General features: G+C 35.9%; 3 protein-coding genes and 1 non-coding gene across 5 annotated transcripts; 3 read left to right on the top strand and 1 right to left on the bottom strand.

Annotated features, from left to right (window-relative positions):
• The first annotated feature begins 1,161 nt into the window (after positions 1-1,161).
• Positions 1,162-10,882, top strand: LOC132271135 (pyruvate kinase 1, cytosolic-like). The gene is made up of 16 exons (XM_059772420.1): positions 1,162-1,434; positions 1,617-1,713; positions 2,002-2,099; positions 2,459-2,614; positions 4,277-4,354; positions 4,785-4,916; positions 5,320-5,400; positions 5,620-5,691; positions 5,796-5,885; positions 6,262-6,406; positions 6,626-6,714; positions 8,363-8,458; positions 8,626-8,693; positions 8,907-9,006; positions 9,925-9,984; positions 10,454-10,882. The coding sequence occupies exons 1-16, from the start codon at positions 1,366-1,368 to the stop codon at positions 10,604-10,606; spliced, it is 1,584 nt and encodes a 527-aa protein (XP_059628403.1). The 5' UTR covers positions 1,162-1,365; the 3' UTR covers positions 10,607-10,882.
• Positions 10,883-11,946: 1,064 nt separating this feature from the next.
• TRNAR-UCU (transfer RNA arginine (anticodon UCU)) lies at positions 11,947-12,019 on the top strand. Its single transcript has one exon. It is a non-coding gene; the product is annotated as a tRNA-Arg (tRNA).
• Positions 12,020-13,385: 1,366 nt separating this feature from the next.
• LOC132271133 (uncharacterized) lies at positions 13,386-15,786 on the top strand. Its single transcript, XM_059772419.1, has 4 exons — positions 13,386-13,609; positions 13,712-13,831; positions 14,658-14,888; positions 15,221-15,786. Exons 1-4 carry the CDS (start codon positions 13,430-13,432, stop codon positions 15,602-15,604), a joined length of 915 nt encoding a protein of 304 aa, XP_059628402.1. The 5' UTR covers positions 13,386-13,429; the 3' UTR covers positions 15,605-15,786.
• A 798-nt stretch (positions 15,787-16,584) lies between these two features.
• LOC132271132 (bark storage protein A-like) lies at positions 16,585-22,675 on the bottom strand. 2 transcript variants are annotated; one of them, XM_059772417.1, is made up of 7 exons: positions 22,400-22,675; positions 19,498-19,766; positions 19,338-19,405; positions 18,492-18,647; positions 18,182-18,391; positions 17,464-17,643; positions 16,585-16,852 (listed from the first exon to the last, which is right to left on the bottom strand). In XM_059772417.1, the coding sequence occupies exons 2-7, from the start codon at positions 19,730-19,732 to the stop codon at positions 16,685-16,687; spliced, it is 1,017 nt and encodes a 338-aa protein (XP_059628400.1). In that variant the 5' UTR covers positions 19,733-19,766; positions 22,400-22,675; the 3' UTR covers positions 16,585-16,684. The 2 variants fall into 2 exon arrangements, with proteins under 2 accessions (XP_059628400.1, XP_059628401.1); XM_059772418.1 differs by having other exon boundaries at positions 19,498-19,761.

Raw genomic sequence — 22,675 nt, 5'->3', positions numbered from 1 at the left:
TTAAGCTAACGGGTTATCGGATTCGGATCATAAATGGATTATCGGATTTTTTGTTCAATCCATATCCGACTTAATCGGATCGGATTCGGATTAGAATCCGATCCATTGACAGGTCTACTTTTAAGCATCAGTTTGACTAGTGCAAATTCAAACTTCTCTGTCACTTTGTAAAATATCAATTAAATTTCTCTTTTTTTCAACCCTAATTCTTTATGACCCTAAAGTGACAGAACCATTTATTATTATTTGCCAGTAATGCCAAAAATATGTGTGAAATTCAAAGGTTCGCTTCACATAGTAGCACAAAGATTCCACAATGGTAGAAATTAAAATTTGAAATGAGCTCTTTGATCTGAGAATCATTTTATTTTTAGCAATTAATGTTGATATAGATTATGAATGATGAATGAGATAAAAATAAAGAGAGATTAAAAAATTAAAAGTTGTAACTATTTAAGTAAATAAAAGTGTATATTAATATTTTTTTTAAAAAAGAATAAAAATACATATAAAAATAAAAATTCTATACACTTTTTAAAGTAAGTTATTCCTAAATATTTTTTATGTTTATCAAACATTTTATTTATAGTAAAAAAAATATTACCAAATTTTTTATACTTTATTTATTCACTATAAATTTTTAATCACGTGCTTTTTGCCTAGTCTAAAAATTCTCAAATAAGATTTTATCGAGATAATATATATTTTTTTATCCACTCTTGTGAGGCTCACCATTTGGTCCATTTCATGTTTTTATTTTTATTTTTATTTTTTATCCTAATTTATTTTGAGTTTTCAAATAATAGAAATTCAACTTAGGAATTGAAGTGAAATTAGTGAAATATTCTTTGTTATGGAATCCTAAGTACATAAAAACAAAAAAGTGAAAATGTCAAAAGTAAAAAGCAAAAAAAAAATGTTACTTTTATAGGAAATAAAAACAAGGGCATTTTTGTAATTTCATATAGCATTAACGCGAAAATAGGAAACTTGCAAACAATTGACAAATTAGATATATTTTCGGGAGTAAATTCAGTGAGAAATTGTGATTTCATGTAGCCATTAACATTAAAACAGGTAACTTGCAATAATTGGAAGATTTTATATATTTTCTCGAGATATATATATAAGCAAAGTTGAACAAAGATTTTGGTGAAAGGAGGAGAAAACGAATATAAAAAAAAAAAATCCAGAATTAAATTTTAAAATATTAGCTTCCATCAACCAAACCCAATTATGCACGCTACAGGCCTTCCCAGAGTCCCACCGATTCAATACTCTCTCTCCTCTCTCTCTCTACACTAATACTTTCTCTCTCTAATACTCTATCTGCGCTGCGTTCTCTTCTTCTCGGTGTTCATCAAAATGCATTCGAATCAGTTGCTTCTCGAAGAACCAATACGTATGGCTTCAATCCTCGAGCCTTCCAAGCCTGTAAGTACCAAAAGCTATAGTAGTATTCCACTAATTTCACTTCAATTCCTGTTGATCCTTTAATCATGACGAATATATTCATGTATTTGTATGTATAGTTGTATGATTTTGTACTTCAGATAGCATTATCAGTGGTAAAGCTTTCCTTCTCAACTGAATAATTGGTTGAATTTTATGTGCAGACTTTCTTTCCTGCATTGACGAAGATCGTTGGAACCCTTGGCTCAAAATCACGATCAGTGGAGATCATTTCTGACTGCCTGAAGGCTGGAATGTCCGGTAATTGATCATTTGTTATGTTTGACATTGACGTCCTTCTGATATAATTCTAAGTTTATGGTTTTATCTTTCACTTATGCACACTCAACCTACTATTGGGTCAATTCTGGTGTGCTTTTTCATTTTGAAACAGAGATTTGAAACTTTGTTTTCTTTTCTTTTTCTTAATTATATGGACAGCAAAATGGAGGATAAAATAATTTTCAAGTCCCTCTTTACATAATTGAGCTTGAATTTGTAATGACTTGAGTTTTTCTCTTTTGAATTTATTTATTTTTCCCTATTCAGTGGCACGGTTTGACTTTTCTTGGGGTGATGTCGAATTTCATCAAGAGACATTGGAAAACTTAAAGGTTGCCATCAAGAGTACGAAGAAGCTCTGTGCGGTAAGCTTGTTGTTCCTGTATTACAACATGATTTTCAATTTTATTCAGGGGAAATGTATGCACACTGCACTTTTGTGCACTTCCACTCCAATTGCTCTTTTCTTTTCAAGGAAATGACATAATTGTCGTTCAAAACACTCTCATACTGCACAATTATCCCTAAAAGATATATTGCTCTCCACTTTTGAGGTGTAATTTTGTCATTTTCTTTATTAAAAAATTCAAGTGGAGTGCAATATAATATCCCATTTACTTGTTATTAGAGTTATCATTACTATTATTTTTCCTTTTGTTGCTTTTGAAATACAAGCTAAAATTTGATTTAGGATATATGACCTATAATTTCTACCCTTTTCCAGGTTATGCTAGACACCGTGGGTCCAGAGTTGCAAGTTGTTAACAAAACTGAGCACCCCATTTCACTTGAGGCTGAGACCTTGGTTGTTCTGACACCTGATCAAGACCAAGAAGCCTGTTCTAATCTATTGCCAACAAATTTTGGTGGACTAGCAAAGGTAAGTATTTCAATGTGAAGACACCTATACCTGTAATAATTTCAAGTGCATATTAGATGCGGGCATGCATATTACGCATGGACTACATGTCGTATAAATACAATATCTAGTCTAGAATTTAAATTGATGGTACTGGCATATGTGAAATTGCATACTTCTCTAGTTTTGGCGAGAAAATGGGTGTGATTTTTATTTAACATGGCGGTCTTCACAATCTCAACTAGAGACAGACTAGGTGGCCACGGAGGCATGGACCATGCTACAATATAAATTAATTAGAGGTGTGTTTCCAGGCCCACTTAGTTCGGTCTGCACCTAGAAAAGCATATGGTTGAATACACAATTACAACTACTATTAACCGAGAACATAAGATAACTTTGATTGTATTCTACCCTAAATTTGTTCTGCTCATCCAGATGCAATCTCATCCAATTTTGTTTTTCATTGTTACAGTTTGATTTGTGGCCATCCTTTTATATAGTATCTTTATACATGCTATATGTAACTGATGCTGCTAAACACTCTTAACAATCCTTCTGACGTGTTGAGATTTTCATGAATAATTGTTCTGTTTAATGTTTAGTGATGGGTGATTTCAGAATCACAATGCTTAGTGAATTGAGAATCTGTTATGATATCATTAGAAAGTTACTGTGCAATAAGCAATGCGTTAATCCAATTCACATGACCAAATCACTAAGCATAATAATGCCTTGCGAATGTATGGAGCTACCCTTCTTGTATGCGATTAGCATAATCTAGAAAGAAGAGAAAAAACATTAGCTCGTACTTCCTATATCCCAAAAGTCTTGGGGTGTTTGGGGAATCCAACTTTTTATGGTAGTGGGTTTTAATATTTTTTATTGTATTGATAAGAGTGAATTTCCAAATTTATCCTTATTAAAAGACAAAAGAATGCTCCGTAATTAGTGCACAAGTCAATGTCAAAAGGATAGTTTAGGTATATTATAAAAATAGTACATTTATTTTTCGAATGAGACATGTATTTTGGACATCCCAAAATAGAAAGATGGACATGAATTTTGGGACGGAGGGATTATTTGGTTAAATTGATATCACATATAAAAAAGTATTTATGCGAATATATTCTTTCATCTCAATATATATATATATATATATTTTTTTTTTAAATAAGTATTCTCTTATCTCATTCATTGATCCTTGAGCCGTTTTAACTTTTAGGTTTTCTTTCTCTTTTCTAAAGCCCTCTGAAAAATAAGGTTATCTTATCTACTATACCTTTATATAATGGGAGAAAGAATACCATTACCTAGTGTTGCTCTTATAGATACGTGTGCTAGAAGGGTTGGATGGCTACAATCCTATACTATAGTTCTGGTTACTAGAAGTAACTCTTCAACTTGAATCGGCACTCTCTTTCTTGACAGCTTGAGATTTTTCTATTACACTAAGCAATGGCCCCTTCATCTCATCATTTTGGAGTAGGTGAATTCCTTCATAGCTCTAGCAGATGAAGAGACTCTTTTATTCCCATGGTTATGCCTTTTCTCTTCAAATTAATCATGAAAGTATTCTGAAGGGTATTTAGTGATATATAATCATTTTTTTATGTAGTTCCATTACATACTCACCTTCTTTGCACTGTTAGCATAATCTAAAGCTTAAGTTGGTCCTCGCAGGCAGTGAAGACAGGAGACACTATTTTTATTGGGCAATACTTGTTTACTGGAAATGAAACAACTTCTGTGTGGCTGGAGGTAAGGCAATGTTGGAGGGATGATATGAGTTTTTATTTAACACAGATTTTCTTTGCCTCTGGTGGCTGGACAAAAGTTTGACTTCACTAAGTTGGTTCGGAATTAGCTAGGCATGTCAAATCACCTGATTTCTTGTTTTTGTCATCCTTGAGTGGAGGTGCAATATTTACATGGCTGGCTGCTTGCCTGCCTTCTTTATCTAAACTGTTCCATAGAAATCCTGTATCAAAATATAACAATTAGCCTCTGTGGTCACAACAGCAGTAAAGGCATCTTTAAGGCTTTTGTGGATAATGGTTCTGTTTTCATTGTTCGCCCAAGAGAAATAGTCTTTTAATTTAAAAGGTAGTGCCAGCGTCAACTTAAATAAGGATGAATTGGATGCCCTAGAGTTTCATGTGATTAATGAAGTTCCCTTCACACAATGCAGGTAACTGAGGTAAACGGGGAGGATGTGGTTTGTCTGATAAAGAATTCTGCTACATTGTCTGGGTCATTGTACACTTTACATGTCTCTCAAATTCGCATTGATCTACCCACCCTCACTGATAATGATAAGGAGGTAGGTTGTTCTCTGCATCAAATATTTTTCCATTCCCAGCATCAGTCTAAATGCTATGGTGTTAAGCGTAAATCCTTTCTACTTCACTAACTTGGTGTGGGAAATGGTTGGCATTATTTTATATAGTGCTACCTGGAGGGATTTTTACTTACAGGCAAAACTTAAAGAATTCATTTCTTGAAGATCTGATTGTTTTGTTTCTTATCTTCTAGTAGTGATGAACTTATTTTCTTTAGTTATCATATTTGAATTCTCATGGGTCTTCGGGATTAATCATATTTATTAAATAATGATGCTATGATCAATATACTTCTTAAAAATCATTTAATAGTTAAAATCCCATGTCATCTACATAGCTGAGTCATATTTAACTCTACCAAATTTTTTTTACTAACCATTTCAGATTATAAGCACTTGGGGTGTCCGAAACAATATTGACATCCTTTCATTGTCATATACCCGGCATGCAGAAGATGTTCGACATGTAAGGACTATTCCTGCTTGGTTTTGTTGTCTACTTTATTTTTCTTATGTTGAGCCATTTGTTTTATCCACTTCTCTTTCTTCATCTCTTAATTCATGTTCTTTGGATTAGCTTCGGACTTCACAATACATGTAATGTATATTAAAGGTTCAACAACTGTTTAGCCCTCCTTTTGTTTTCTTGTCCTATTATGTAAAAGCTATTCTTGCTGTCATGCAGGCTCGTGAATATCTTTCTAAATTAGGTGACCTCAGTCAAACTCAGATTTTTGCAAAGATTGAGAATGTAGAAGTGAGTTGGATCAGTTATTTTGATTTTTCTGGAGTATTTCAAATTCAGCAGCTGTGCTTGAATGAAAATGTAATTTCGAGATTCATTTTTCTCACATCTTGCAGGGCCTAACCCATTTTGATGAGATCTTACAAGAAGCAGATGGCGTCATTCTCTCTCGTGGAAATCTGGGATTAGATCTCCCCCCAGAAAAGGTTACAGCTTCAACATTAGAACATTATAAGCTAAAATCATCCCCACAAAAAAATAATAAAAAATTCTGATATATATCAGCAACGTGTGGACATTATAAGCTGATGTATACACAAATATATCCGGATCTTGTGATTTATTTTTATTTTTTATTTTTTATTTTTTATTTTTTATTTTTTTAAATTTATATATGCGGAGAACATGCCAACCAAAGACCATGGACAGTAACTGAACAGTGTGGAGAAGTTGCTGATGGTAACTAGAATTGGTGTTTTCACTTATATTCTTGCTGTCTGTTTTTTCTTATATGTTTATATTTATGTGCAGTACTGTTAATGGAAGATTCCTGACTAGAATCTAATTAGATTTTTATTTCAGGTTTTCTTATTTCAAAAGGCAGCTGTTTTCAAGTGTAACATGGCTGGGAAGCCTGCAGTGGTTACTCGTGTAGTGGACAGTATGACTGACAACTTAAGACCCACCCGTGCTGAGGCAACTGATGTGGCCAATGCTGTATTGGATGGTAATTTTAGTTCCCTTATATGAGATGTGGTGCCCTTGGTCTTGTGGGTTTCCTTAATTACATCATTTTTGTTCCGAAAGATACCTATTTTTATTGGCTATAAATGATAATTCTGTCCCCTTATAGCTTTCTTCTGTTGATCACAATCAACGTCCATTATGATTATGGCATAAACCAATTTAGGATCTTATGATTTCTGTCATTGTTTATTTGGTTCAGGTAGTGACGCAATTCTTCTAGGGGCAGAGACCCTAAGGGGATTATACCCTGTTGAGACTATTTCCATTGTTGGTAAAATTTGTGCTGAGGTAGGATTTTCCCTCTCTCTTTTGTTAACTACTTTTCCCTCTCTGAAATGTGCAACTTTATTTCTAATGTTTTCTATATGAAATCTCTCTCTCCCCAACTATTGTTGCTGTAGAGAGAATAAAAAATTAGCCGCATGTCTAATATTTTTATTAGTGGTCCTTCTGACACGGTTCTACCATCTCTGATGTTGTGTTGTCCACTTATAGTATAGTTCGCTCTAAACTAGCTTCTCCACAAACATATTATACAACTTTTTAAGTCTTCCTAGCAAGTTGTCTTGCGTGGCTACCATTTACCACATTGGTGACTTTCCCTAACCTTTATGGTGTGTAGGAATCACGTGCATGTCACCAGGGGGGCCATAGCAATGTTCGACAGGTGTCGGACTTTGACGTCATACATGTTGGACTGCTAAGCTTGCCCAATTATTTTATTTATTTATGTTTTTTTTTTTTAAATCACATTTTAGATCTACAGAAGATATGGAAGACATGCTCGGGCATGTTTGGGACTCAGCGGCGGGGCCATTGTGCAATTTAAAAAATTTAAAACGGGTGTCATTTTGTGAGAAACTATAGAGTTCGGGTGTTAAGATGTGCTTTTAATTAGTCTGGAATTTTGAAGCCCCACTGCTTAGTAGATTGAGAGTGAGAGAGACGATGATGGAATCCTTCTTCATGTCTCTGTGTTGAGTCTATTGGAACAAGATGACCTTTTATAACCAAACCCTTCTATGTTATTTATATTAAGTACCCTAGTTTTATTATATGTTATCTACATGACCTCTGACATCTCATTTGTTCAATTTATGAAAGTACACTGACTTCGAAATAATTCGTTTGGACAAAAACAATAATCTAATAACGAGGATATCATTCGTCTAGATTACCTGACTAAAAAATGGAGAGTACAGGATTTATTGTTATTTTATATCCATATTGCTTCTGTAAGTAATGATCATACCCTCTCCCTGTAACCCTAAATTTTTTATGTTCTTTATATTATACATACACACACAGCCGTGCCCTCATGTCTTTTTGTATGCCTGTCTAACAAATATTTCAATATTTTATGTGCCCATCTCTATTGATGTAGAACCTAGCTAATTTCGGAATAGATGCTAATCTGTTTGAAATGTGTTAGGCATCCTTGTTTTTATTATGGGAGAATGGTATATTTGATCAATTGAAACTTCGTATCTTGGTAGCAAGTGGCAATGCAAAGAAAACATTCTCATTTTTTTTCGCTATTCATGACTTTAATCTCTCTCTGAAAATAAAAGTTAAAAAGAAAAAAACGTAATTGAGATTGGCTGTACCAAGTTGCATTCCTTTGTTTGCCTTTTGAGATTCATGTTCTTACAGGTTCATCTAATGGTTTTATGCTAGGTCTATGTCTATCATAAAGTATTAGGCTTGGTTGGTGCTCATATATGATTTCCTCTGCCCATTTCTGATAGAGGCTAGAATATCTGTTGAAAAGAAATAGCATATGTTAATTTGGTCGATTTAAGTTGGAGCCAGTGATCCGAGTTTTCTGGATTTTGAAATATTTCATTAACAACATAATGTTCATGCTTAACTTCTTCCTTGATCTTTTGATATTATCATGTGGATGAGAGTTATTCAATCAGAATGCTATCTGCAGGCAGAGAAGGTTTACAATCACGATCTCTATTTCAAGAAGACTGTCAAATTTGTTGGAGAACCAATGTCCCACTTGGAAGCTATTGCTTCCTCTGCGGTATTTTTATTTTGAAATTCCAATTTTTATTTTTATTTTTCATTTCTCTTGGTAAAATTTACCATTATATCTGCTCATAGAATTGTGCTTTGGTACAGAGAAATCTTCTTCAGAAAAGTGGTTATTTGTTTTAATATTATTCTTGCTCACTGTTTTGTTTAATCTAGGTACGCGCCGCCATCAAGGTGAAGGCATCTGTCATCATTTGCTTCACTTCATCAGGAAGAGCAGCGAGGTTTCCCTTCTTTCTTTTCCTCTGGTTAAAAATGGATATTTAAAAATAATTGCTAATGTGTTGGGTGTGTAGAAAATTGTATAATTTTCTATTTTTCCCATGAAAGTTGGATTTGGGTGATCCACAGTAATATATTGTCTTTGTGCAACATTTTATATTTACTTGGTTGCACATATATTAATTAGACTTTTACATTATTTCACCACATTGCAGGTTGATCGCGAAGTATAGGCCCACAATGCCTGTGCTATCAGTTGTAATACCTCGGCTCAAGTCAAATCAACTACGATGGACATTTAGTGGTGCTTTCGAGGTATATTATATGCATAGATTTATGTATGATTTCCACTACCGCAAGTTTGTTCAATAGAATTTTGGTATTCCTTGATGGAGGACATGCTATTGTTATTGAATTTTTAACAAGTAATTTTATGGTAGGCATGAAAGATATGCTTTTTTTAATCACTATATGATCTTATGAAACTTCCAACCCAAATAAACAACAAAGTGCTGTAAAGATTGGAAGCTATTTACATGTATCATCTTCTACTTCTACTGATTGCCTTCTCTGTCATATCTGAAGATTAGCTAAGAAATGCAATAAAAAGTAGCACATACCTGTGACTGCTCCAATGGCTGATAAACCTTCTCCTCATGTGAAAACTACTTGCAGTTATGACATCTCAAGTTGTGTTGCTACTTGGTAGAAACTCTAATGTGGTTAGTTCAGCCTCTCATGGTCGTGTCGAGGACCAATTTTGGGTTGCTTTAGACCTGTTATTGTCATCTTATTAGTGTCCATGGTAAGAATTATATCTGCATTTCCATTTCATCTTATTTCTCATGTATGAGAAGTATCTTAAGTAGTGTTTTAGGAATCAAACTTGGGTCTTCCGGATGATGATCCACATTCTTTGTAATCGTTGAATTACATGTAATGAAATTGTGGATTTCCTTTTTACTTTCCTATTTGTGCCATGACAATAGCATAAGAGCTAAACTCTCTTCTCTCTCTCTCTTTCTCACCGTTGTTGTCTTTTGAAGTTATGAATATAGAAGTGCACATCAACGTTACTTGGTTCTAAAATTTCTGCTTCATATGTTTCTCTGTTCCATGTTTCCATCTTTTAGTTCGTTTATACGTGCATATAGGTATTCTTGCTTTCTATACTGATTGTTGAATCAAAATTAAATCTGATCGTCAATATATGTTCCTTGACATTCTGGGCAGGCAAGGCAATCGCTTATAGTCAGAGGCCTTTTCCCGATGCTTGCTGATCCTCGACATCAGGTAAGTGTGTTTGGTTTAGTGAGAATCTTTCTCGGCATTCTCCCCATTTTTGGTTTGTGATGAAAAGTTTTTTATGGTCTACATTCTTCTCTCCCCCTCCCTCCTGCTAGAGAAGTGTTGTCATAGAATTTCAGTGATTCATTAACCCGATTCCGGAATGTAGATGGTGCTAGAAAGCTAAACCTGCTTCCAATTGCTGCATGAAAATATCTGTTTCACAGTGATGGCAACATTGAATAATCCTCCAAACTGCTTTTTCTTTTGATAGTTTCTTTCTGCTAAACGGGTAGATGCCTGTCACACAATGTTATTTCATTTTACATTAGTTAGAACTTGAATAGCACATATGCCCGACATTACAGTCATACCGATACACGTCCATCATGTTACAGTTTGTGCCCTCTCTCTAAAGCTTTTTTATCCTTTATTTATAATTGGAACTAAGGCTGGCATATGCTTGACCTTGCAGGCTGAGTCTCCAAGTGGGACAAATGAATCCATCTTAAAGGTTGCTTTGGATCATGGCAAGATCTCTGGTGTCATAAAGCCGCACGATCGTGTCGTCATTTGCCAGAAAGTCGGTGATGCTTCTGTGGTGAAAATCATCGAGCTTGAAGATTAGAACTTGTACTGCACACGCTATTTTGAGTATTTTTCTTTCTTTCTTTAGAGTCTAGAAAGCTTTCTTCAGGGTCACACTAATAATGGTTTTTACGCTCAGAAGATATAAGTTCCTGTCTAAATTAACATGTTTTAAGGCTGTACGAGGAATTTTTCTTTGTGAGTCTTGAAAGCTTTCCTCAGGCTCACTAATAATCGTTTTTGAGCTCAGAAAGACAAGTAGATGTATTTATTTATGTTTGCAATTTTTATTTATTATATATATATTTTTCCTTTAGAGCATGTGTATCGGTTCCACAACACACCCACTATTCAAGTCAAGAGTGCGGTTCAAAAGTAAAATCTTAAGGACTTACCTCTCGGATCCCTGCCAACATTGCTCCAGAGAGCATTTATATTTGCAACTTGACGAACCCTTTCTTATATAACAATATTTTTTACCCCGATTTATTTATGTTAGTATGTGGATTTCTTACTGTTGGTAACTCCCGTTTTAGACTGACTGGTATGAATATTATCAAGTACATTTTATGTTGGTGAGACTGTTTTTATCCACGAGTTTACGTAGGTTGGTTGGAAATGCGTTATACAAACAGTGTTATCGGAAAATATTACTAGAATCCTCTCCAGTGTACCAGTATATAACAGTGCAGTTGGTAGGGTTACGATTGACCCAGGAGCACTTGGGTTTCACCGTTGAATTTAATTTTAGCTCTAGTTAGTGCATCGCGGAATACAGGTTATCTAAGATGAATGATATTTTTCTTCATTCATTTTTGGGGTTATGTTTCATCTCTTACTTGAATTAATTATTAAATAGTAGAGTGTTTTTTTTTTTTTTTTTTTGAAAATGATTGTAAATTAAAAGAATAATGATTTGTGAGTCGAATTTGGCAGCTCTAGGTAGTGCACCGCAGAATACAAAAACTGTCTTGAAAGAAAGAATAGAGAACAAATAAAGATTTTTTTCTTCATTCATTTTTGGGGGTCATATTTATTGTTGATTTTTTTGGAAATGATTGAAAATTAAAAGAATAATGATTTGTGAGCCGAATTCTCCATTTTTAACTAATAATTGAAAGGTGTGTTAAATGATTCATTTGAATTTTCTTTTATATATATTTAAAATAAAAAAATTGGATGTAAAATGAAATATATATATATGTATATATATAAATCAATTGAAGTAGATAACTCTTTTTTGCTTAAAAAAAGAAAGAGTATTTTTCAATTTTTGTATGTCTGTATTATATGTGGACTAGCTTCGTCTGTATTTTGTTAACGCGATCAACTTAAGCGTTTTGTTTAGATATAATTCCAGTGAAACCCACAAAGCAAGTAGCGCCCGTGGCCTAATGGATAAGGCGTCTGACTTCTAATCAGGCGACTGTGGGTTCGAGTCCCACCGGGCGTGATTTGTCATTTTCCTCTTTCATTTTTTGAAGTGTCTCTATTTTTTATTTTAATCATTTTGTGTTTGATGATTTTGATCACCCCCACTACCTTATTTTTTATTTTTTTTTTATTTTTTTTTTATTTATTTATTTTTTTTTTTTCGGTTTGCTTTACTCCCATATGATGTAGCTGAAATGATCTTTTTCTAATCTTTTCTATTACATGTTATTTTACTTACTATGTTTATTTTTTTTTGACCATTTTTTAATAACTCCATTCTATGTCAATTTTAGTCTCTCTCTTCGTTTAATTGTGGCCATCTATAACAGATAGTCTTCTTCGTTTTACTTGCGCATCAATAGATCTCCGATGTATGTGTTCAAACCATCTAAGTCTACTACTATTTTATTTTTTCGTTGATGGTATAACTCTTAAATTTTCTCTTATACTTTCACAGTACCTTTTATCACTTCTAGTCACTCCAACCATCCATCATAACATTCTCATTTTGCTTAGATAACCTTATTACTTATAATCATTCCAAATTTTTTTGATTGGTTTGATCACCCTCTTTTTTTTCTCAATTTTTTTTAATTATTATTTTTATTGTTATTATTTTGAAGAGTGTCTCTGTCCTTTTTCATTTTGTGCCAAATTTGGTTGGTTTGATCACCCTATTTTTTCTTTTCAATTTTTTTTTTAATTATTATTATTATTATTTTTTGTAAAATAAATTTTCTCTCTTGAAAGTTCAAATAACGCACGCATCATCTTTATTTTAATCTCATATAAATGTTGTCGGTCACATAAATTCTCCTTTTTCAATCTTTTTATATGTCATTCCACTTACCATGTTTTTTATTTTTATTTTTTTGATCATTTTTAATCTCCCTCTTCATCTCTAACCTTCCATGACACTTCATTTTACCATACTTCTATAGATATACAATATATGTGTTTAAACCATCTAAGTCTATTCTATCTTAATTTTTTGTTGATGAATGCAACTCTTAATTTTTCCCTTACACTTCCACAATGACCTTATCACTTCAGCCATCAGTCCTAACATTCTCATTCTGCTACATAACCGTGTCACTTCTAAATTTCTAATCACTTGGACCATCCATTATAACATTTTTCAATTAGCTACATATAACATAATTAGTCTAATAACAATCTTATAGAAATTTTCTCTCATCCTATTTCAATTCTTTATCTTTTTGTATAATTAAAATCCTAAATAGCGAAAGTGATTATTTTGAATAATTTTTAAATTTTTTGAAATATTGTCATTATATTATCAATATAAAGTCTTTATTATATTTACACTTTTTTTTTTTTTTTTTTTTTTAAGCTATTATATTTACACTTCATATACTCGCTTTCCTCAAATTCAAAATTTGAGAGAGAGAGAGAGAGAGAGAGAGAGATGAGTGGCACAGAGAGCTTGGTAGAAGTGGCGTTGCGAGTCCTGAACACGGCCGATCCAGTTGAGAAGGCCCGACTCGGCGACGAAGTGGCCAACAAATGGCTTCAAGGTCTCATCACTCAACCCTACGACCCGTCTCAACACTTCACCGTGCCGGATCGACCCGCCAGACTCACCAATGTAGTAAACTACCACTTCTCCATTTCCTTCCATCCGTTTGATATAATGACTCAATGAAACATACTAACTATACATGCACTATATATATATATATATATACAGGTAAAGCTAGTGTCACCCAGTCTGATGCCGAAGCTTGGGAAGGCTGGAAGCTTACAGAGCAGACAGGCTATTGTGCACAGTCTTGTTCACACTGAAAGCTGGGCCATTGACTTGTCTTGGGTACTTCTTCAACTCGTTTTACTTTACACAAACCATTTTTGTTGCAAAACCTATATGATCTGAATACAAACAGTATTGGAGTGCATTTGATGTTAATGGAATGCCAAGGGTCATTTTGATTTGAAACTTATGGTAGAGATGATGGGCAACAGAGTTTGTGTTGAATGATGCTCCCGGTTTTTTGGTTTGTACAACAATACATTTATTAATGATTATATTTATGGTGTGGATAAGTGTCATGGAGTCTTGGGTTCATAAGGGTGGGTAGGCGGCACCAATTAACAGCTTAAGCTTTTGGGTTGGATGGCAATTACCTGGCCCCATGCAATAATCTATAAAGAAATCCCCATGGGCCATGGATTAATGTAGTAGGGGCATTTTTGAATTTCTTGGAATGGTTATCTTTTAAAACTGATAAATGATGTTTCACATTGGTCTACGTGGACACTTTGTGCTTTGTATAGCAATAATTACATACCATGTTTTGAGGATTAATCCATCAAATGGTTTTGAATCGGAATTATCATTGTTAACGAACCCTTTAACTAGTTGAAATCTCTGTTGTCATTAGACTCTAGCTAGGACCACACATTTGTTAACTTATAGGCACTTATGTTTTCATCTGATTGCATTGGCTAACGTGTTTTTCTTGGCAGTAATTACGTGCTTGTAATGATGTTTATTCAAATCAAATTACTCTTTCTCACTTGAATAACATGATCAGATTGTTATATGAATTCATTTTCTTTGTTCTATCCGTTGTTGAATCATAATCGTATTGCATCCATATCAACATTTTTGTTTTAGTATTTCCAATTAATTGTAGGATATAATTGCTCGTTTTGGTAATCAAGAGGCAATGCCGAGAGAGTTCTTCACCGATTTTGTAAAGGTGGCTCAAGATGAAGGCCGGCACTTCAGCCTCCTTGCAGCAAGGCTTGAGGAACTGGGTTCTTTCTATGGAGCACTGCCAGCTCATGATGGCCTTTGGGATTCAGCCACTGCTACTTCTGAGGATTTGTTAGCACGCCTGGCTGTTGAACATTGTGTTCATGAGGTGGGCTCAATTATCTTTGGCTTTGCTACCAGATTTATTTAGATAGAAGTGACTTAACATTACATAGAGATCAAATCATTCCCTGGTTACATTTTATGCCATTTAAACACATAATGTTCTTGATGAGGTCATTATATTAAAATTTGTTCATATTATATCTTGAAGTCTTAAGAATTTCATTGATGCAATGAGTTAGGTTAGTTTCAAGACACAAAAAGGACAATTTTAGATGCTATTTTTGTCATAATAGAATTATTCATTTTGACATCTTACCCAAACAATCATTCAATTTTTGAAGTTCAATTTTGTAACTCTATTGAGTCAGAACACAGGCTAGAGGGCTTGATGTGCTGCCCACAACCATCTCTCGCTTCCGCAATGGAGGTGATAATCAGACAGCTGATTTACTAGAGAAGGTAATTTACCCAGAAGAGATTACCCATTGTGCTGCTGGAGTAAAATGGTTCAAGTATCTTTGTTTGAGGTCGAAAAACTTAGTTGATGAGAGCAGCATGGTCTTTGAAGAAGGTGGAGCCAGAGAGAGTGACAGAATAATGGAGGAGAATGACGAGGTGATTCAGAAGTTCCATGCAACTGTGAGGACGCACTTCAGGGGGCCATTGAAGCCTCCTTTTAATGAGGCAGCAAGAAAAGCTGCCGGGTTTGGCCCTCAATGGTATGAACCTCTTGCTGTTAAAGACGTCATACCAGAATGATAGACTATTATTTCAATTCTAGTTAGCAACAATCATCATCATATAGGTTGATGCAATAAAATCATATATATTTATTTATTTTTAACATTGTTGTTGCTGTTGTTGATATTATTATTCTGTTTTCTGTGATTTTACAAAGCAAATATGTGTCCACATATTTAAGTAAGCTTTTCTTTGGCAAATGCAAGTTGTATTTAGACTCAATTCTTTCTTTACAATGCAAGTTTTACTTTATGCCCAAAGTGGGTTGTGGTATCACAAGCTAATGTCTCTCAATTATAGAATGCCTTGCACCCTATAGATGCTCAGCTACCACCAACATAAGAAAAATAATATTACACCATTTTAACTTATGGGAAGCTTGCTCATCTCGGTATCATGCTCTAGGCTTTGCTTGAAATATAGACACGGATCAGAATAACTCATTTGGTTGATTTATACTAGTGAAAACTTCTTTCTGTTGTTGGTTCAATATTAAAAGGTTCTTAATAGAGGGAGCAAGAGCATGTTTCCTAAGCCAGAACTTCGACAGGTTCAAACTATGCACAAAGCTCTAAATAATCTCCAGTTCATTATTATTTGTTTCTTTTGCATGTGCTAATCAGAGGTTGCTTTGGTTTTAGAAAAAAAACAATGTAATTAATTAGAGGGAGTGAGAAATGACCAACCTTGTTTTCAATGTTCATATGTAAAAGAACAAATTTTCCCATTTCCAGTTGACATTGAAACAATAACAAGGCGTCGTGCAAGTTGCATCAACTCAATGGAGTCTATGGCATGAAAATTAGGCATTGGATTTGTGCATAAACTTGACAATCTGTCTTACTGCTGAGACATGAATATGTGAATCAACAATGTGACATTTTCATCATCATCTTCTTCTTTATTTATTTATTTATTATTTTTAAAGCTGAATTTGATCTACTTGGATTCATCCAAGAAATCCAAGATTAGAGTTTCTCATGCAATAAGATGAAGAATAAGAATACAACCTCGATAAGTATTATCTGCTTTAAATTCTGAGTTCTTTCATCTTATTGAGCCAGCAGCTCTGTAAGTAGTCACATTGTTATATCAATATTAAGAAGCATGTCCTGGTAATGTTTTGACAAAGTGAATTACAGCTTTAGCAGCATTCAGAGCTGCTAGAGGTCCAAAGATATCAATTTGGTTTTTCCCTGGCTGTCCCCCGGCTAAGTCCGATAATCCTCGAATGACGATCACTGGGAAGCCATTCGACAAGCTTGTCTGCCAAACCACCAATTTAAGTTGGTCATTGGACTGATAAATTAGCTTAGTTGCATAACATTAAAAGTGCAAAACACATCAACATTTATAAGGCCTGAAGGAAAATGCAGCACTATATGATTCCAAACTGTACGAAAGCATATCGTCACTGGGAGTGAAAGGAGGTCCTCTCAGGGGTTATCTCGAACCTGAGATAGCTAACCTGAATCTAGAAAATGCAGATATGGTCACAAGAATGTTAGGCTAGCTGGGGACTGGTGTATCACTGATTGAGCCAAGGGTCTCCTTGTTTCGCGAGTCGTGCATTGTCATACAGCTCAGAAAAGTACGGTGAATCTGGGGTGGTAAAATTTAAGTCTAATGATGACTGTACAGGGTTGATTAGCAGGGCTTTTAGGTGTTAGTGTAATTAGGCACCCTGGAACTGAGCTTAATGATGCCAGGACTGAACTGTCTGTGTGTGTGTGTGTGTGTGTGAGAGAGAGAGAGAGAGAGAGAGAGAGAGAGTTTTTGTTGTGCCAAACTCAAACTGTCCTATTGCCTACTACATATACTAAAAGGTGAAAGAGAGAATGTAAGACACTGCTTAGCCAAGTAGCAAAGAAAGTTACCATTACTACAGCTGCACTTTCCATATCAACTGATGAAACCTGAAAAGTTCGAAACAGGAAGTCCCTGTAAGCTGCATTATCCACAAAGATGTTGGCACTTGAGCCCCTAAGTCCAACCAGTAATTTTGGCTTTTCTGGAAGGCACAGGCTTGAGTTCACGCATCGTTCTAGTTCCATCCCCTGTAATACCAAAAGCTGAACACATTAAATCATGTCGTAAATTTTCAACCATGAAAGTAACCTGGCAAGCCTATCTGTAATGCCAATAAAGAAGTTGTTTTCATTTACCCGCCGCCGCGCGTGCCGCGGGGGGGGGGGGGGGGGGTGGGGGGTGATAGAAGTTGCAGCATTCCATTAATGTGGTTTTATTTGAATTAAAAGAAATATCATATTGATGACTTTGGAACAGCATTTGTTTAGCAGAAGCTCTAGCTCTAGAAGGTGTCATTTTAGTATTTTTACAGAGGAGAATCATCGAGAACTTGCTTATGACCTGATTGTTAACATTTTGGAGATCAAATTTCTCAAGTTAAATAGTTGTATTTAAGGTTAGGGTAAAGTAAAAGCATGGGCTGTCACGCGTTAGAACGCAAGTTCAGCTCTGAAAGCACTCACTCTGTGCAAATAATAGGCTAATTCCACTCCTTCGAACACTAACTAGAACCACAATGTTTAAAAGTAACAATGAAAGGGAGTTTGAATTAGATGGATGTCTAACCTGCAATCTGGCAGCTAAACGAAGCCAATTATCTGTTATCTGTGCCCAAAGCAATCTTTGAGCTTTGTTAGGCGTACCGGACTCAGAGAAAAATTGCTCAGGGCTATAGCCAATATGTCCCAAAAGATTACTTCCATCTCCTTTGGGCATGTTGTAGCTTCCAATGTCCAAGTGAGCAACATCATTAGTTCCCATTGTTCCGTTAGGTTTCTGTCCACATTTAAATTCTATAGATCATAATCTGTCATTTTAGGGAAAGTGACTAAAAGGTACAAAAAGTTCAAGTGAGGGTAGTTAATTAACTTCATACCAGCCAATCCCAAAGGCCAGTGTGAGCAAATTGTTTTGGAATGGTGACATCTCCAATAGACATGGAATTGTTGACATTGCCTGCAATTCCGAAATGTATTACTCCCGTTATGTCAAACACATCCAACATCTGTTGTGTTGCTGCAGCAGCATTTACCTGAATGAAACCGTGACTCAATTTAAGTTAGTCGATAATATTACATATGCTTTCTACTCATCTTCCATGAATAATGTCTTCAAGTGGCGTACTCTAGATGTCCTCTTGTCTAAAAACTTATAACTGAAAACTTGCTCAAGTATAGATTGATTCCTTTAAGCCTAGTTTGTATGAGTTATTGCTATGAGAAGGGGACTGATTGAGCTATTGCTATCAGACATGGTTGTTTGGGGTTATAGACCTTCTCTGATAATTAGTTGGATGAGGCATCCTCAGTGAAGCTCCATTTACCCTCTCAAGGTCAGGCCACATCAGCTTTTAGTCCACCTCGAGACCTTGTCACATCATGGTTCTCATCATTGAATGGGCTAAAAGTAAATGCAGCGAGATCTGAGAGGGTAAATGGACGTCAAGGTACTGGAGAGGATCCTTGATGCCATCTTTTTTTTTTTTTTTTTTTTGGTTGTCCAGAAACTCACACGCCCATTTGCCCCTATAGGGATTTGAACCCTGCCTTCCACTTTGGGAGGTAGAGGAAATTCCATTAGACTATAACCCTTGTGGCTTGTTGCCATCTTCTAAGTACGAGCAATCTTGGTTACTCAAAACAAGTTCTTATCACTGAAGTTGCAAACTTGCAAAATATGAGCTGGTGCATCAAAATAAGGAGCTTTAGGTAGGTCAGTGTACCATTCCCATTCCACATCTCACATAAATGGCTTTCTTCCCTTCAATCTGTCCCACCCGGAATCGCCTACCTGAAAAATCCAACTGTCCTTTTAACTAACTACTCAAGTAACACAACCTACAAACTCAAAATACAAGTTCATTAAGAGAGTCTGTTCTCTACCTGACAGGTCCACAAAAGGGTGTCTTGGGTGAGGCTTAAATGCGCCAGTCACGAAGAAGGCATCCTCTTCAGGGGGATAGACTGTGATGAGACCAAGGTATGGCCCTTTGCGATTCAGCGCCTTTATTGTGTCCAAAGACTTCCATCTTCTCAGTGGAATAGCCGAAGCAGGAAACACGAGCAAGGAGATCAAAAACAGTGTCAATAAATATGGTGTGACCTGTATTGCAGCCATGGCTGGTTGATGAGAGCTCGAGATAACTCCTACACTCGAACAAAATTTTGGTCAGCATTGCCGGCTACTAGTGTATACTCTCCATGCTAAATCATTGTCAAAGTTTCATCAGCAATGACGCGTGCAAAATTACAAATGCATCCATTATATATATTGGGGAAAAGTGCAAAAAACCCCCATGAACTATTAGAAACCATGCAACTAACCCCCTAAACTATCAAAATTGCATAAAACCCCCTAATCTATACATTTGTTGCAGATCACTCCATCCGGCGACCAGCCATCCAAAATTGAGAACGTGATTCTCACGCGACAGACAAATTAATTTTTTTTGGACAATAATGCCTTTCCACCCACTACGACGGGATTGAGGGAGAAGGAGATGATCTCCAAGGACGGCGGCCACCACCCATCTCTGCAAAATCCATAATCACCACCACGTTCAACCAAAACCATCACCGCCCCTTCACCCAAAACCTCCACAATTACCACTCATCCCCATTACAAAGCCACCACCAATTGCAAAACCAATTAACCTATATGCTCTCTGCAAAACCAAACCCAAATCATCACCATTGCAACCCAAATTAGCAGACTTTCACCACCAATCATCACCACCAATTATTTACAAAGCCAAGCCAAATAAATAAATAACAGCAACTGGAGAGCCAAATTAGCTTGGCTTTGGTTGAACGGATAATTTTAAGACATATGCTTGAGTATTTTTTACATAAAAAAAAAAAAACTGGAGAGACATCACCGCTGCCGCCACTTCAGCCCGTCGCCGTCGCCGAGCCAAGTTCTGGGAGGTGGTGTGCGCAGAGCACAGAATTCCAACTAGAGAGAGTGAACGTGTACTACAACGAGGCCAAAACTTTGCCGGCGACACACCCCCTTTCCGTCTTCACCCTCGCGGCCGAATTTAATTTCAGATTGAGACCCAATTGCTCTGCCTCAAGCACCACCGTTCCATCCCGCCAAGCAATGCCGCAAGCTTCTCTCTGTAACAGAGATGAAGCCTCTGTCTTCTGTTTCGTCGACGAAGCCACCTTTTGTGACACATGCGACCACCGTATGACACAACTGCCGCTGTGGAAAGCAGCCGAAAAAGACAAAGATGTAGAAGCTCTGAGACTTTCGAGACCGCCGTGAAGTTCTGCTAGGGCTTCTTCAACAGATCCGTCATTTTTCTCTCTCTATGTTTCAAGAAAAAACAGAGCAACCCAATATACCCACGCCGCCGCTGCTTCTCATCCACAGCCACCACCATCACATCGACGCCAACAACAGTCGCCGCCGCCTCTCCCCAACAACCACAGCCGCTACCGCTGCCATCGCCAAGCTTTCCCCAAGCCCATCCTCCATGCACCGCCGTTAGCACCCATCATCGTCGTCGCCAGTCGCACAACCTAATCGCCGGCGTCGTCAATCGCCAATCGATGGCCCAAGCGCACAACCTAATCGCCGTTCACATAACCCGTTTTCGACGGTGATGGGAGAAGCGACGGATAGCCACTTGTAAAGCCGAATCATCCTCTTCTCTTAAAAGAGGCAGCTTTGTTTTTCTTCTGTGAGTCAATTTCTCTCTCTTTCGTTGCTCCAATTCACAACTTTGAACGGCGATGGGGCATCAGCTCTCTCTCTCTCTCTCCCTCTCCCTCTCTCTCTGTGTGCAGAAAAATGAGGGCCCAAAATAAAGAGGTTAATTAATTGAGGGTATTGTTGTCATTTGGCTTTTTCGGCAACCTATTGTTAGTTCAAGGGGGTTAAATGTAACAATTTGTTAGTTTAAGGGAGTTTTATGTAGTTCAAAGGGTTAGTTGCAAAACCCCAATACTTCAAGGGGTTTTTTTGCACTTTTCCCTATATATTGTAATTTTTCTAATTTTTGTCATTTTCTATTTTCTAGATTTTTTTGATTTTTTCAAAGGTATTTTCGTATTTTCTCGTTTTGTGTGCCAAACATCGTGGGGTGTGCTGGAAGTGTCAGAGTATTATTTGGGACATTTTCTTGAGTTCAAGACTCTTGAAAATGTATTGCTTGCCATTTTGGCATTTTTCTGTTTTTGGGTCGAAAGGTCCAAAGTGGGACCCGCTACCGGAGTTGTTGCGCTTGGGAATTATTTTTTGGGGCCATTACTCCTCATACAATATTTTATGATGTATATTTATGTGGTTATGTATTTGGAAATGTGTGGTTGTGAGGTATTTAGTATATATATATTGTAACGACCCAAAAATTCTAATAAATGGCTCTGATACCATTCTGTCACGCTCCGAATTCTCTAAATAAAATCCTCGATTTATGCAAATCCAAATACATCAATATTCACCTAGGATCACAAAAATAATACCATCTTTTATTGATACAAAATCAATTCCTCAAATAAATATACATCTCTACATAAAATAAAATAATTCCTCAACACCAACTCTTTTACTTAAGCCCGCAACTAGCAATCCACGGTACCTGAAAGGGGTAAGACGGGGAAAGTTCCCATGGGAAAAACCATAACAAGGATTTCAAAAAATTTCATGCAAAATTAGCTTCATAAAAATATACATATACTTTAAACAAAATATATATATGTAATTTTTACAAAATAACAGCCAATAAAATATTTGAAAAAAAATCATCCAAACCATTCAAGGTATGAAGAACCCTACACTGAAAAATAAATTCAAACTGGAACATCTGGGCATCAAACTTCCGGCCCTCTGTGAACTGTCGGACCTCACTGTCTATCTCTGCTCTCACTCTTTAATTCTATAATTTTTCTTTTTTTCTTTGAATTCTCTAACTCAGTGCACAATACTCTTATATAAAGCAAATCCACCGATACTATACAAATATATATCTGCTCACCAAACAAATATTAAATATCCGCCACCCATTCGTTCTTACTTTTCCTTATCATTTCAATACCGAACAAAATCTATCTA

This window comes from Cornus florida, unplaced genomic scaffold (genome assembly GCF_030987335.1).
Source record: "Cornus florida cultivar Cherokee Brave unplaced genomic scaffold, ASM3098733v1 CherokeeBrave_3.0.0_Hap2_Chr08, whole genome shotgun sequence".
Lineage (NCBI taxonomy): Eukaryota > Viridiplantae > Streptophyta > Magnoliopsida > Cornales > Cornaceae > Cornus > Cornus florida.
Note: the sequence above shows the minus strand (reverse complement) of the source record. Positions and strands in the feature narration are given on the sequence as shown.